At 49.1% G+C, this 14,927-nt stretch overlaps 1 protein-coding gene across 1 annotated transcript in view; it reads right to left on the minus strand.

Moving 5' to 3' along the window:
- Positions 1-11,400: 11,400 nt before the first annotated feature.
- The window catches only part of CHRDL2 (chordin like 2), a 43,648-nt gene continuing 40,121 nt past the window's right edge, over positions 11,401-14,927 (minus strand). Inside the window, exon 10 of the mRNA XM_084841583.1 lies at positions 11,401-11,561. Coding sequence (XP_084697709.1) covers positions 11,482-11,561 — 80 coding nt within the window. The 3' untranslated portion in view covers positions 11,401-11,481. The remainder of the gene's footprint in view (positions 11,562-14,927) is intronic.

Below are 14,927 nucleotides of genomic sequence, written 5' to 3' on the forward strand. Positions count from 1 at the left end.
CGGTCCCAGGTTGAATTTGCGGCACTTCCCGGTAGGGCTGGGAAAGATTCCTGGTCTACAACCCTGGACAGTTTCTGCTAGCTGATGTAGACTATAGTGAGGGTCTGAACAGCTGATATAAGTCTACTGTGCTGTGGTCACACTCCAGTGTGACCAAGAAGTGGGTGGAGCTATGCAGATGAGCAAGGCCTGGGGATCCTTCAAACCAGCTGCTGGGCCCAGAAAGCTGTTGCCACACCTCGTCCCTCTCAGGGGAAGGCAGTTCTGCCTGAAAGCTCCTGCCATGGTTAAGGGAGGAAAGCCAGCCCCCCTCCTTTAGGCAGCCCCATAGCCGAAGAGTTGGCCATGGGGAGGAGAGGGACCCCATATGTGGAGAGGGCCAGGGCCTCTGTCCCTATCCCCATTGGCGATAAAAGAAGAAGCTGAGCTCCGCAAATGTGGCACAGGGATGGGCCATAGGTAACTTGAGCAAAGCAGCAGAAGTGCCTGCCCTGCACGCAGTCTGGCCAGAGCACTAGCATGGACCTATAAGTTTGCGGAACATGATATCGTGCAATGTGAAACAGTCATGATCAAAGGCGATGGCACAAAGCAATAAATAATTATTTGTTTCCCGCTCCTTGTAGGTCACAACGCATTACAGTTACAAGCCAGAGTCGTGCCAGCTCCAACCAGCTGCGCCGCGATATGTGCCAGCCAGTGGGCGCTCTCTGAGAAGCCCTCCAGAGCAGAGTCAAGAGGCATGCCAGGGCTCCGAGTATGCTTATGCCTCGCAGGCTTCGCTCTCCACCCCAGCAAGAACATAAAAGCATGAAAGTGGAAGAACATAAAAGCGTGAAAGTGGAAATATTGATCTCGGGAGGAGGAATGTGACCGTAAATGCCATCCCCATCAGTGGACCCTGAGGGCATGGAGGCAAAAAAGCCTTGCTGCTTTTCCTGCTCCACCCAGTTTCCTCCGAAAGAAATAAAAATGAAAGGTAAACCAATAGCTCATGGTGGGGAAGAATTACCCTGACCGACTTTGCATTTCTCTCACACAGGCTCTCTGAGCCTGAAGAACAGCTGGGACCCGTCCCCCTTTTTCAAAACCTGATGCTGTTTTAATCCTTTCGGCAGGGCAGGGCCTGATCTAAGCGCATGTCAGCCTGCCAAGCGAGACGGAGCTCGGCAGCACTTTTACGAGAGTGTGCAGCAGGCAGGTCCGTGATGAATGTGCGCGCATCGGTGTGTCCCTCACCGGCCCCATCTCAGAGTCCTCTGCCAAAGGGACACCTGCCAAAGAGAAGCGGTTTTACTGTTGGCGTTAAAATGTGCAGGGTGCTCTCTACGTCCACGCTGTAAGATAGTAGCGGCTCTGACAGGAAACATGAAAAGGAGACCACGGGCACTGACTGTGTGGCACCAAAGACTCGGCAGTGGAGACACCGGAGCATCAGCAAGGACGGCTCAGTTTGGAGGTAGATAGAACAAATGGAGGGTGGTGGTAGCATAGAGATGAAGATCTGGGAGATAAGAAGAATTGTTCCCTTATATGGGAAAGACACAGTAGCCATGTCAGCGAGAAATGGGAGCTGATGGTGCTTCGGGGCTCAACATCCAACTATTTGCTGACTTGGCCCATTTGTGCAAAATTTCATTTCAAACACCTTTGTTCTGCTGTGGGACTAAGGCAGGGTGCAGAACCTCAGGAGGGCCCAAATGACAGCCACAAAGGATGATCCCATCTCCCTCAACTGCTCCAGCGAAGAGAGATCCACAACAACTTGGCCTGCACTGCAAAGAGATAACAATTTGTCACTGACCCACTTTGGGGGGCGGGGGGAGAGGTACAAATTCTGGCAAAATAAATGGTTGTTGACAGCAAGGCACATGAAAGAAAGAAAAAAACAGGAGTATACTGCTAAAAACATTAACTAGCAACAAAACTTTCTTTACAAACATCAGAAGCAGGAAATCATCCCGGGAAGCAGTTAGAGCACTGGACATTGGACAACAAGGGAGTGAAAAGATTTTTGAAGGAAGAGAGCAAGATTGCAGAGATGCTGAAAGGATTGCTTGCAGTGGTCTTCACTGCAGAAGGTGTTGGATACGTAGTCACACCAGAACCTGGGGGCGGGGGGTGGGGACGATGACAGGGCATTTAAAGAACTGAGTAAAATAAAGGTAATGAGAAATGATGTTCTAGGACTAATCAGTGAAGTAAACACGATCAAATAACCAGGTCCAGATTACCCACAGCGAAGAGTTTTTAAAATAATAATACAAAAATGTTAAGTTGCTGATCCCATGACAAAGAATGTGCAACTTGTCTCTTCATCAGAGACTGGAGCAAATGTAACATTTATTTTTTAAAAGGTAGCCAAGGGGGAATCAGGAAATTACAGGTTAGGTAACTTCTGTTCTGGGTGAATTGGAGGAAAACATTATTAAAGATGATTATGATTATCATAAACGTGGAGGCAGTGACAGACTTTGTCTTTCTAGGCGCAAAGATTACTGCAGACGCTGACTGCAGCCAGGAAATCAGAAGATCTTTACTTCTTGGGAGGACAGCAATGACAAATCTTGATAAAATAGTTAAGAGCAGAGACATCACACTGACAACAAAGGTCCGCATAGTATTCCCCGTAGTAACCTATGGCTGCGAGAGCTGGACCATAAGGAAGGCTGAGCGAAGGAAGATAGATGCTTTTGAACTGTGGTGCTGGAGGAAAATTCTGAGAGTGCCTTGGACTGCAAGAAGATCAACCCAGTCCATACTCCAGGAAATAAAGCCAGACTGCTCACTTGAGGGAAGGATATTAAAGGCAAAACTGAAGTACTTTGGCCACGTCATGAGAAGACAGGACACCCTGGAGAAGATGCTGATGCTAGGGAAAGTGGAAGGCCAAAGGAAGAGGGGCCGACCAAGGGCAAGATGGATGGATGATATTCTGGAGGTGATGGACTCAACCTTGGGGGAGCTGAGGGTGGCGACGGCCGACAGGAAGCTCTGGCGTGGGCTGGTCCATGAAGTCACGAAGAGTCGGAAGCGACTGACCGAATAAACAACAAACAACAATGATTATCATCATCATCATCATCATCATCAAAATTCACATGGAAGGACAAGCTACACTGAGGAAGAATCAGCATGGCTTCTGCAAAGGAAAGTCCTGCTTCACAAACCTTTTGGAGTTAACTGAAATTGCCAGCAAGTGTGTGAGTAGGGGTGAGCTGGTAAATATTGTATACTTGAACTTCCAAAGAACTTTTGACAAAATCCCTCCCCAAAGACTCATGTCCTGAGGGACAGGTCCACATATGATTAATAATTGGTTAAAGCACAGGAAGCAGAGAGCATGAGTAAGTGGACTGTTCTCACAATGAAGGGAAATAAATATTGGGGCCCCTTAGTGTTATGTACTGGGACTGGTACTTTTTATAAATGATACAGAGTTATAGGTGAGAAGTGAGATGGCCAAGTTTCCAAATGACATTAAAGACTTCCAGATAGTGAACTCCAAAGCAGATTGCAAAGAGCTCCAAATGGATATCTCCAATTAACTTAGTGCGCCGTGGCAGTGAAAAAGGCACATAATGCGCTAGGGATTAACAAGAAAGGGCTCGCAAATTAACCAGCCAGTGTTGTGGTGCCTTAATAGAAATAAGAACACAATTAGAGCTCTGATGATCTGGCCAAAGGCCTTATCTAGTCCACATTCAGTTCACACAGTGGTCAACAAGCTGCCTCTGAGGAGCCCACAAGCACGTCATGAGCACGATGGGACCCTGCGGCTTGTGTCCCTCAGCACCTAGCATACAGAAGTGCGCTACCTCTGAGACTGGAGGGAATATATAGTCATCAGGACTAGAATCATAGAATCATAGACTAGTAGGATTGGAAGGGGCCTATAAGACCCTCGAATTCAACCCCCTGCACAGTGCAGGAATCCAAGTCAGAGCATCCCTGACAGATGGCTGTCCAGCCTCGTCCTGAATGCCTCCAGTGTAGGAGAGCCCGCCAACTACCCAGGTAATTGGTTCCACTGTCGTATTGCTCTAACAGTCAGGAAGTTTCTCCTGATGTTCAGCCGGAATCTGGCTTCCTGTCACTTGGGCCCATTATTCCGTGTCCAGCACTCTGGGATGATGGAGAAGAGGTCCTGGCCTTCCTCTCTGTGGCAACCATTCAAGTACTTGAAGAGCGCTATCCTGTCTCCCCTCAGTCTTCTCTTCTCAAGGCTAAACATGCCCAGTCCTTTCTGGGCATGCTTAGTAGCTAGTAGCCATTGATATAGCTTTATCCTCCATGAATCTGACGAATTCCCTGACAAAGCTGTCCAAGTTGATGGTAGCCATCACTACATCTTGTGGTAGCAATTTCCATAGTTTAACTTGCTGCAGCCCCTTTATCGTTTTGGTAAAGCCTCTTTATCTTTTTCTGCACCTTCTACCTTCTACAATATCCTTTCTGAGGTGCAGCAACCAGAACTGAACACAGCATTCCAAGTGTGTTCGCACACCAGAGATTTCTGCATAGGCGTTATCATACTGGCAACTGTATTTTTTTATTCCTTCTGTAATGATAAAAAAAGGTAAAGGTGTCCCCAACCAGTCGTGTCCGACTCTAGGGTGCGGTGCTCATCCCCGTTTCTAAGCCGAAGAGCCAGCGCTGTCCGAAGACGCTTCCGTGGTCATGTGGCCGGCATGACTGAACACCGAGGTGCACGGAACGCTGCTACCTTTCCCGCCGGCGGTACCTATTTATCTACTTGCAATTTCTTGCTTTCGAACTGCTAGGTTGGCAGAAGCTGGGACCGAAGACGGGACCGCACTCCGTCACGCAGCACTCGGGTCTCGAACTGCTGACCTGCCGACCTTCCAGTCTGCAGTTCAGCGTCTTAACCACAAATTCCCTTTTTCACATCAGCCACACGCTGGGCCGATGCTTTCATTGAGCTGTTCACCACAACCCCAAGATCACTTTCCGAGTCAGTCACTGCCAGCTCAGACCCCATTAGCATATATGTGAAGTTAGGATTTTTCTGTCCTGATGTGCATAACTTTACACTTGCATACACTGAAGCACATTTGCTATTTCAGTGCCTATTCCTCAGTTTGGCATGACGCTGTAATGCAGGTGTGTGGAACCTCAGGCCTGTGGGCCAAACCCGCCTGCCCAAGATCCTAATCCCTGGGGTTCCACAGCTGGCCATGGTCCTTCCACTACCCCCCACCTCTGCCTTTCCCCTAACTGCTGACTGTTTGGTGGCTTCCCCGCATTTGCACAGGTTTCTCTCCATTCTAAAAGGCTGAAATGCCTCATCAGTGGCTGTAAGAGCTTTACGTGAAAAGATGCTGGTATTTGGGCCTCACCCCCTTTTCTCCTCCCCCCCCCAGAATGCACCCCCTGAGAGCTTCTCCGAAATTGAGTCCAGCCCCCCGACTGAAAGAGGTTCAACACCGTTGTTGTAATGCATCCAACCTCCCTGCACCTTCTTTCTGGAAAGGCCTCTGCACAAAGACCACAGCCAAACTGTGATAAGCCCCCAAATGTAGCTCCCTGCACATTCCTGGCTGACCCAGTGTAATGCTCAGAGGTGCTGGAGGTCCCACCTGAAGGATGCATGACCAGGTCCTCCCTGGCTATAGATTGGTCAATTTGAATCTCTCTCCCAGCCCCATAGAAATAACTTTGGGTCTCTGGGATTTCCCTTTGTTTCTAGCCAACTGGCAAACAATGTGGACAAGGACAAGCCAAGATCAGAGCCCAGGAGGCATGGGGGGCACATCCCTTCCCTTGCCTGAAGGTTGCTTTGAGCAACTTACTCTTAGGGTCCTGATCAGGAAGGGTTAGTGAGCTTGTCTGATGTTTTGTTTCATTTTCATGTTATTTATTTCATTTTATTTTTAAAGCAACTGTACTTCTCTCTGCTTAGTTCTTTAATAAATATATTCATAGACTCATAGAATCATAGAATAGTAGGGTTGGAAGGGGCCTACAAGACCATCAAGTCCAACCCCCTGCTCAATGCAGGTATCCAAGTCAAAGCATCCCTGGCAGATGGCTGTCCAACCTCGTCGTGAATGCCTCCAGTGTGGGAGAGCCCACCGCCTCCCTAGGGAATTGGTTCCATTGTTGTATTGCTCTAACAGTCAGGAAGTTTCTCCTGATGTTCAGCCGGAATCTGGCTTCCTGTCACTTGAGCCCATTATTCCGTGTCCTGCATTCTGGGATGATCGAGAAGAGATCCTGGCCTTCCCCTCTGTGACAACCATTCAAGTACTTGAAGAGCGCTATTGAATTGGAAACTGCCTAAAAAAAACACCCAGAGGGCACCCGAGTTAATCTATTGCAGCAAAAACAACAGAAGATTAACGCATTTACTGTGGCATAAGCTTTCGTGGATTATAGTCCACTTCATCAGAGACGTCAGAGTATTTAGGAGAGTTTCCAGTTTATATACAATACATATGGTGGTGGCAGGGCAGAGATTGGATAGAGCAACATCCTTGAGTCCCCAATGAAATGGATTGGCAGTGGACATTTCAGAGAAGCAAGTTTCGGCTAAACCTTAGCGGACACATCCTAACAGTAAGCGCTGCTTAGCAGAACAGACTCTGCCGTGGGAGGTGGTGGGCTCTCCTGCACTGGAGGGGTTGAAGCAGAGGCTGGACGGCCATCAGTTAGGGATGCTGCAGCTGCAATGCAGAGCCTGCATTGAGCAGGAGCTCCCTCCTGTTTTTGACTACAACTCCCAGCATGCCTAACCATTGGCCATGCTGGCTAGGGCTGATGGGAATGGAAGTCCAAAATATCTGGAGGGCACCAGGTCAGGCAAGCCTGGTCTAGTTGATGGGTCCCTTCCAGTGCTAGGATCCTGTGACAAAAGAAAGGTGGTGAGAGCAATTGGCTTAGACAGCTTTCCAAGGGGATTAGAAAGCCCATCGATCTATCAATGGCAATTAGCTTCCATGTTCAGAGCGAATATATCTCCAAACACATTGCTGGAGGGGAGCCAACACTGGGGGCAAGCGAACCTGTCGCACTGACACACGGCTTGTGGGCATCCCCCAAAGTTGGCTGACCACTGCTGGAATCAGGCTGATCTGATTACCTGATCCAGCGGGGCTCTCCTTATGTCCTTGTGTTGCAGTGGACAGGGTGAGATACGTGGGTCAGGGATACCTGGGTTTAAATCCCCACTTAGCCAGGAAACTCTCTCCCTCTCAGCCTGACCCATCTCCCAGGGTTGTTATGCAGGGGGAAATTGGACAGACCCATGTATGGCGCTCTGGACTGCTCCAGAGAAGAAGGGGGACATCAACATGTGATGAGTGGAGGCTGGTGGCTCTGATGTCAGTGGGGCAGTGAATCTGCTCTGGGTTTCAGTCAGAACCAGTCAGAACTCCAAAGGAGTTTTCCAAGGTCCAGAAGATTAACAATTATTTTTTTTAAAGAACTGGAGAAAGAACTTTGGTGTAAGAAACCAGTTTAATCCAATCTATCCAACAGAGATATGCATCCCCAAATAAATACATTTATCCAGAAACGCCCCCAATTTAAACAGGCATAAATACATATATCAATCTTTTAATCCCTCGAAGCTACTTTCTGGTGGGTGTGAATTGCAGACACTGTTAGCACACCCTCCATCCTCTTGTGACGACGGACAAAATGGTTCTTGGAAGATGCATCCCTCATGTGAGTATAGTACAGTAGATAATGATGTGCGATACATAGATATGCCATAACAATGCTCTAAACCACTACTGTAGTGCACAGAGAGTTTAGACTCTCAGGTCCATGCAACCCCATGAACACTGGATGCCCCATCATTGCAGGTACAGGTTGGTGAGAGATGTTTTCCAATCAAAGTGTAGGAAGGACTAACCCACCCTCATGACCTAGAGTCCCAAGAGCCTGTCACTTGTTCCCTGCACCTCCTATGCACCTCCTATGCAGCGAACCAGTCCTAGCTGCTATGTCATTTTATACTGCCCATGTGCACATATTTGCACATGGGAAGGGTAATTACCAAAGAATGTGGCCAGGACTGGGATGCTGACAAGCAACATAAGCAATGGATGAGAACATAAGGACAAAAGCTGTGTGAAACACGAGCAGTTTTTCACATGAAGGGAAATGGATGCCGATGACGTGGGGATTGCCCCACGGAGCAATGTGCCTGCAGCTTGGATAGTCTCTCCAACATGGAAGCGCTACCTGGGCTCCATGGAAGCCCTGTCACAACCGCAGCAGCCCTGGGAGGTAGAGGCTAGGAACAGGGTAAAGCAGATGTGTTTGGTGAGGTGGCTACTGAGGCACACGGGCTTACGAGCCGCACGCCACCCAAACGTGTGCACTGAAATGGGGGGGTTCATTATGACCAAGAGCCAAAGAGCCTCACCTGGCTGCCGTGGGGTGCAACGGTCTGCCGAGGGGAGTAGAAGCCCTTAAAGCCCTAGTGCAGGTGCTGAAGCCCCCTTATTGGTCTTTGGGTCCCCCCCCTGCCCCTCTCTTTTATCAGTGTTTAACCACCATGATTGCAAGGATGACAGGTCAAAAGATGCTATCCTGAGAGTCGGGATGGGGGAGAAATGTGTGCAATTCACATTTTTAATGCGAACTTGCCTAATTTTGCACTTTTGAACTACTGTGTGACCAAAATGCTGCAGTCCTATGAAATTCACATCGCTCAGAGTTTTGCAATGGAGTTTCCAGTAAAACAAATGTGTACAAACATGTGTATATTAGGGAAAATAACGTTCAAAAATGCATTATTTTAGGAAGTTTGCTTGCAAAAAAAAAAAGTATGTTAGACTAAAATGCATGCAAAAACGCATGTATTAGGAGAAATGTGAACAAAAAGGCTTATGAATTTTCATGCAAGCATTAAAAAAAAAACCAGACTTCAGGATGAACTCAAAATTAAGACTGGAGAAATTCACAAAGTTCAAGACAAACCAATCTTAAGACTGGAAACCATGAGAAAAATTGGCATTCATCCATCCCGAGTCAAGAGAGACATCATGCACGTGCAGTTCCAAGTGTGCTTAGGATCAAGTGTAAGAGTGCAATAGAAATGATTAAAGACTCTTCCTCCATTTGGGCTTGACTGACAGAAATGTCAGAGTGCTTCTTCCCAAAGGGATGCAAGCCAGGCTTTTTTCTTTCTTTTTTTAGGTTACTAGTGAATTTGGGGCGGTGGCAAAAGAACATGCTAGCCCAACTTTCCCCAACCGGGAGCTTTCCAGATGTTTTGACTACAACTCCATCATCCTCAGCCTACATGACCCATTGACCAATACAGCTGGAGGGTACCAGGTTGGGAAAGGCTGTTCTAGCTAAGTTTTACATTCAAATTAGAGACACAAAGAAATACAAAACATCATTTTGTATGCTCGTCAAAGCAGTTATGTCAAAACCCAACAGCCACGTTCCAATCAATCTGTGAATTCAGAAGTCCGATTCTGATGTCAGATGGCAAGAATGACAATTTGAAACTTGATCAAATTTCGAAAAAGAAATAACTTCAGCTCTCTTTGTAACGTATGATGAGACATCCAACTGAAGTCTGAACCGATTCTCCATTCATACTTACATACCTGGACATGCTGAGGAAATCCAAGTTCCGTGTTGAGAGAACAATACTGCTTACTCCTCAAAGGACTAATCCAGTGTTAACAGAGAAACCCAGACCTGTTCTTCCCAATGTTGTATTTCCAGGGAGGGTGTGTGTGTGGCTACCCAAGAAACCCAACAGTCACGTGGAGTGGCTGTATTATGGGATGCATCAATGAATGCATGAAGCTGACTTACAATGACTCAGAACATAGATCCCTCTAATGACTGGCAGTGACTAATTTTAATTCCCATCACCTGAGATCCTTGTTAACTGAGGTTGCCAAAGATCGAAGGTGGGACTACTTTGTTGCAAAACATGCAGTCTACCGCTGAGCTTTGGTTCCCAGCCCACCCAAACACATTTGTGTAACACCCAATCCAAGAGGGGCTCTGGAGGAACCCTTGCAATATTCCAAAGGGAGCTGGAGCTCAACTCATCCATCGCAAACAGCCACACACGATCCCAGAATCCTCCGAGTCCCAGAATTGGGGGAGGGACCATAGCTCAACACTAGGGGGGCAAACTCTACAATAGCCTTCCTTCCCCAACCTGGTGTTCTCCAGATGTGTTGGACTACAACTCCCACAATCCTGGGAGCTGGCTATGGATGGAAGCTGTACTCCAGCACATCTGGAGGGCACCAGGTTGGGGTGGGCTGCTCTACAATGGAGCAGGGTTGCCACTGCTCAACATTTAGGGGCTATTTTCATATGTTTTCACACTGAGAGGCAGCGTGGTGTAGTGGCTAGAGTGCTGGACTGGGAGTCGGGAGATCTGGGTTCTAGTTCCCGCTCAGCCATGGAAGCTCACTGGGTGACTTTGGGCCAGTCACAAACTCTCAGCCCAACCCACCTCATAGGGTTGTTGTTGTGAGGATAAAATGGAGGAGGAGAATTATGTATACTGCTTTGAGTTCCTTGGAGGAAAAAAAGCAGGATATAAATGTAATAAATAAAATAAATGTCTGGAGGTCTGTCCATCATAGACAGCTTACTGCAGGCTGGCTTGGTCTATGTTTTCTTGCGTGTCATGCTGTGCTCCTTTTCGCCTGCTGGTGCAGTGAATGACTGGGCTGTCTATAATTTATCAGGTCAAAAGGTGGCAACCCTACCAGGAAGTCCTTCTGCACAAGCCCCACTGAAATGAAGGGCAGCAACCCAAGAGGTGGGAAGTGAGTAAAGACTTTACCGCCAACGGATTGTGCCCACAGCCTTGTGTGACAGAGACTGGCAATGCAGTGATGCATGTTTCAGACTAGAATCCCTCCTCCCATTTCAGCTTGCCCCTAGAACAGTTGGAGGAAGAGCAGGATCAAAGTCTGCTTTGAGTCCTGACTGTTAGAGCAATACGACAATGGAACCCATTCCCATGGGAGGCGGTGGGCTCTCCCACACTGGAAGCATTCAGGACGAGGCTGGGCAGCCATCTGTCAGGGATGCTCTGACCTGGATTCCTGCATTGAGCAGGGGGTTGGACTCGATGGCCTTGTAGGCCCCTCCCAACCCTACTATTCTGTGATTCTATGAGTCATCCCTGTTTTGAGTCATTCCTCCATAGGAAATCAAAGACCCATCCCCCAACCCTTAAGGAAATAAAGCATCTCTCTTGTCGCCCCTCTCTTTACAAGAAGCAGATGGAAGAGGAATCCATTCACTCTTGCGGCATCTGGAAAGGCTGGTTGCCTCGGTGAGCGTTTGAGCTGTGAATTCAAGCAGCCATATTGTTGTCGTCATCGGCGTGGATGGGTTTACGAGCGTTTTCATAAAGCTGGCTGTGGATTGTCTTTTCCTGCAACTGCTGTGATAGTTTATTTAATAATGCATCTTCCCCCACATATATATTAATATCAATATACTTTTCTTTTCTTTTTACAAGTTCTTTGTTTCTTTGTCTGGACTCTCGGTCATCTTCACTTCTGGTCCTTGCACCAGGAACATGTTCCAATAAGCTAAAAGGAAGATGGTAGATGCAAGAATATTCATTACTCACAATTCTCATGAAACCTATACCCTATAAGGGCAACGAACTATTTATAGAATACAATCCCTCCCCCACCTCCCCCCCCACAAAAAATTTCTAGGATCCCATGGCGCTTAAAAAAACCACTAATTTATTGCAGCAAGAACTTTTGTAAGCAAGAGCCTGCTTCTTCAGACAAAGCTCCTTTTGCAAAAAAAACTATTCGTCCCCCCTGTCCCCCCCGCCCTCTGTGAGAAAGACAAGGTGGCGTTGCAAAGTCAGAGCAAAATAGATTCAGACAGACAAAAAAAGAACTTGCAAAATGCACGCTGAACTTATGGGACGCCGCTGCAGTGCGACAAGATGTAGTGATGGCCATCAGTTTGTTTGGCTTTAAAGCGAGACCAGACAGCCTCAGCCTCCCCCCTCCTGGTGCCCTCCAGGGTTGGATTGCAACTCCCATCGTTCCCAGCCAGCATGGCCAACATGTTGTGCCATCGACAGGTTATGCCGAGAAGTCTCCTCTCCCGACAGGCATCCTGGTAGCTTCTGGTCTTTTCAGTTACAGCTGTCCGAGCTCACCCATATGGGGAAATGCACACACCACGATATCTTTTTAGGCATGGGACAGCCAGAACTGTACACAGTATTCCAGATGTGGTCACACTGTAGATTTAATTATTGGACTATGGCACCTTCATGTACGTATGTATTGCACACGATGCATCGCACATGTACAGCGTTACAGGATTTTCATGTGCAGCCCAGTCTCAATGAAGCAAGGCTGGGCAGAGGGCACATTCTGTTGCCCCCTTGCTGAAGCTAAGCAGGTCTGGGTCTGGGTAGTGCCTGGATGGGGGACCAGCAGGGAACCCCCATGTCCTGAGTTCAAATACCCCCCTCTCCCCTTTACGTGTTGCATGCAAGGACAGCTGTGACAATAATGAACCTCTCAAAGGTATTATTAAAGAAGCCCCTGCTGGACTTCCTTTTTTCTCCATTGGGAAAGTAAATCCCGCCTTTCTAATTTCTGGAAACAATGTTTATGCTCTTCCAGGAATGGTACAGTAGCTATTTTTAATATTTGGAGGGGCCGATTACCCCCCCCACACACACACACACACAACTCTGATGCATCACCCTTTCCCCAGAATGCCAGACGGATTGCATAGACAGCAGTGAGCTCTGCAGACGTAGGAAAGACGCAACACGAGTGGCGAGGGGGGGGCGGAGTTTGGGTCGTAATCCTTTGCCCACATTCAGAGAAATGCAGGCAGACATCAGTGTCTCTAAGAGGTCCCTTGCAGTGTCCCACAAGCTGGCAGGAGCGGGGGGTGGGTAATGAAAGGCAGACAGCACGGAGCACATTAAGTCAGCAAAGGACAGTTTGTTTGAAGCACCTGCCATGCCATCCCTTTCTGGTGCCCGTCGATTGGGAAAGCGCTCAGTGAGATGGGTAGGCAGCCAGGGAAGCCAAGCCAGGGGCACCGAGAGAGGCTTCGCAGGATTTTGGAAAGCTTCCCCGTGAACAGTGTTGGGTATTCCTTCAGCCTTCCCCAACCAGGCGCCCTCCAGATGTGTTGGACTACAACCTGGGCCCAGCATCATGGGTCAGCATGCTTGGGCACCTGCCAAGGGCCCACACCCCAGCAGGGGCCCCCCTGACGAGAGCCCCCGGACCTGCTTCTCGTCCTCACCATTGCAGCCTGCTTGTCCACCTGCCGCCCCCCCCGGCCCAGGCAAGGGCAGTTGTGTGATGGTGACAGAGCCGCGGGTGTCCCTTCCTGCTTGCTCACAGCTCTTTGCCTGGCAAGGAAGCAGGCAGTAGCGATGAGGAGGAAGAGGAGGATGAGCTGGTGACAATGTTGGGGAGGAGAGACATTCCGGGGGCCCATGGAGCGTGTCTTGCCCAAAGGCCCTCCAGAACCCAGAGCTAGCACAGGCTACATCTCCCAGAATGTGTCAGGCTGCAGCTTGTAGCTACACTTGCTCAGAATGATGGGAGTTGTAGTCAAATACATCTGGAAGGCAACAGGTTGGGGGAGGCTGTGGCACAGGGTTATTCATGCCTCCTTGTGTCTGCGAGCCAGTCTCCTGATTTCCTCCCTGACCTGCACTACAAACATATTGGTCTGATGTCCCCCAAAGGATCCTGGGAAATGTGGTTGGCGGAAGGTGCCGCGAGTTCAGATTCCCTGTCCTGCTAATCACAAAACTCCGTTTCCTAGGGATGAGGGAGTTACTGTTCAATCCGCTCATGTTTGCAGAGGTTCCCCAACACCAGGCTTCCCAAACCTGGCACCCTCCATATCTGTGGGACAACAGCTCCCATCAGCCCCAGACAGCATCCCTCCTTGGGAGTTGTAGTCCGACACATCTGGAGAATGCCAGGTTGCAGAAGGCTCCTTTTTCAGGACGCAGACAACTGGAAGCCACCTGAAACACACAGAGCAATCCACGGTCAGACTCTTCGCTCAACCAGCCCGAGGCAGTCGCCTGTGGCGGGCCGCGGCTCTCGGGGGCGAGGCGTCATTTTCCCCACCTGCTCCCTGATCCTTGTTCAACTGGGTACATCTCCCAGAGGGGGTGTCCCGAGGCAATGCCCCTCTGGACTTGACAACAGGCAGTCAACCGCCAGTAACATTCTGGTGATGCGAGCTGGGATGGCCCAGGAAGGCATCGGTATGGGCGGGGATGACTCATCTTTCCTCCCCTCACTAGGCAAGAGGAGTGAGCCAGAGAGGTCCCTGTGCTTGTGTGTGCAGCAGCCAGGCAGCCTGTGCTGGAGCTGGGTCTGCAAAGCGGGCAGAACGCTGACTTGGCTCTCTGCAGGAAAGCTGAGGGTGCTCTGTGGTCCCCCAGGAGACTGATGGAGAACAGAGATCTGCTAACCCTGCACCAATGCCTCACCTAAGGCTCTGCCTGTATAGAGGTGTACATAAACCTTAGATCACAGCAATGCTATAAACAACCTCCTTCTAAGTAAACAGGGCCCTGGGTGGGCATGGGACCCCTTGAAACGGCTCACTGCTCAGACATGGGATGTATGCGTCTAATGGTATGCTCCCGCATCCTGCCAAACCAGATGCTCTGCGAAGCCCCCAAGCAAGGCATGAAAGCAGAGGCCTTATCTCGCTGGTGCTTCCCCAGCAGCTGGTATGGAGGGATAAACTGCAGCTGAGCATGGAGGTTCCATCCAGCCATGGTGGCCAGTAGCTCGTGATAGCCCTGTCCCCGCTCCATGCATTTGCTTAATCCCCCTTTAAGGCCACCTGGGCTAGTGGGCACATCCTGTGACAGAGAATGTCATAAACTCATGACATGTTTTTCTCTCTCTCCTCAATCAGTTCCTTCT

This window comes from Heloderma suspectum, chromosome 3 (assembly GCF_057233095.1).
Source record: "Heloderma suspectum isolate Gila_16-S chromosome 3, 16-S_ref, whole genome shotgun sequence".
NCBI classification, from domain to species: Eukaryota; Metazoa; Chordata; class Lepidosauria; order Squamata; family Helodermatidae; genus Heloderma; species Heloderma suspectum.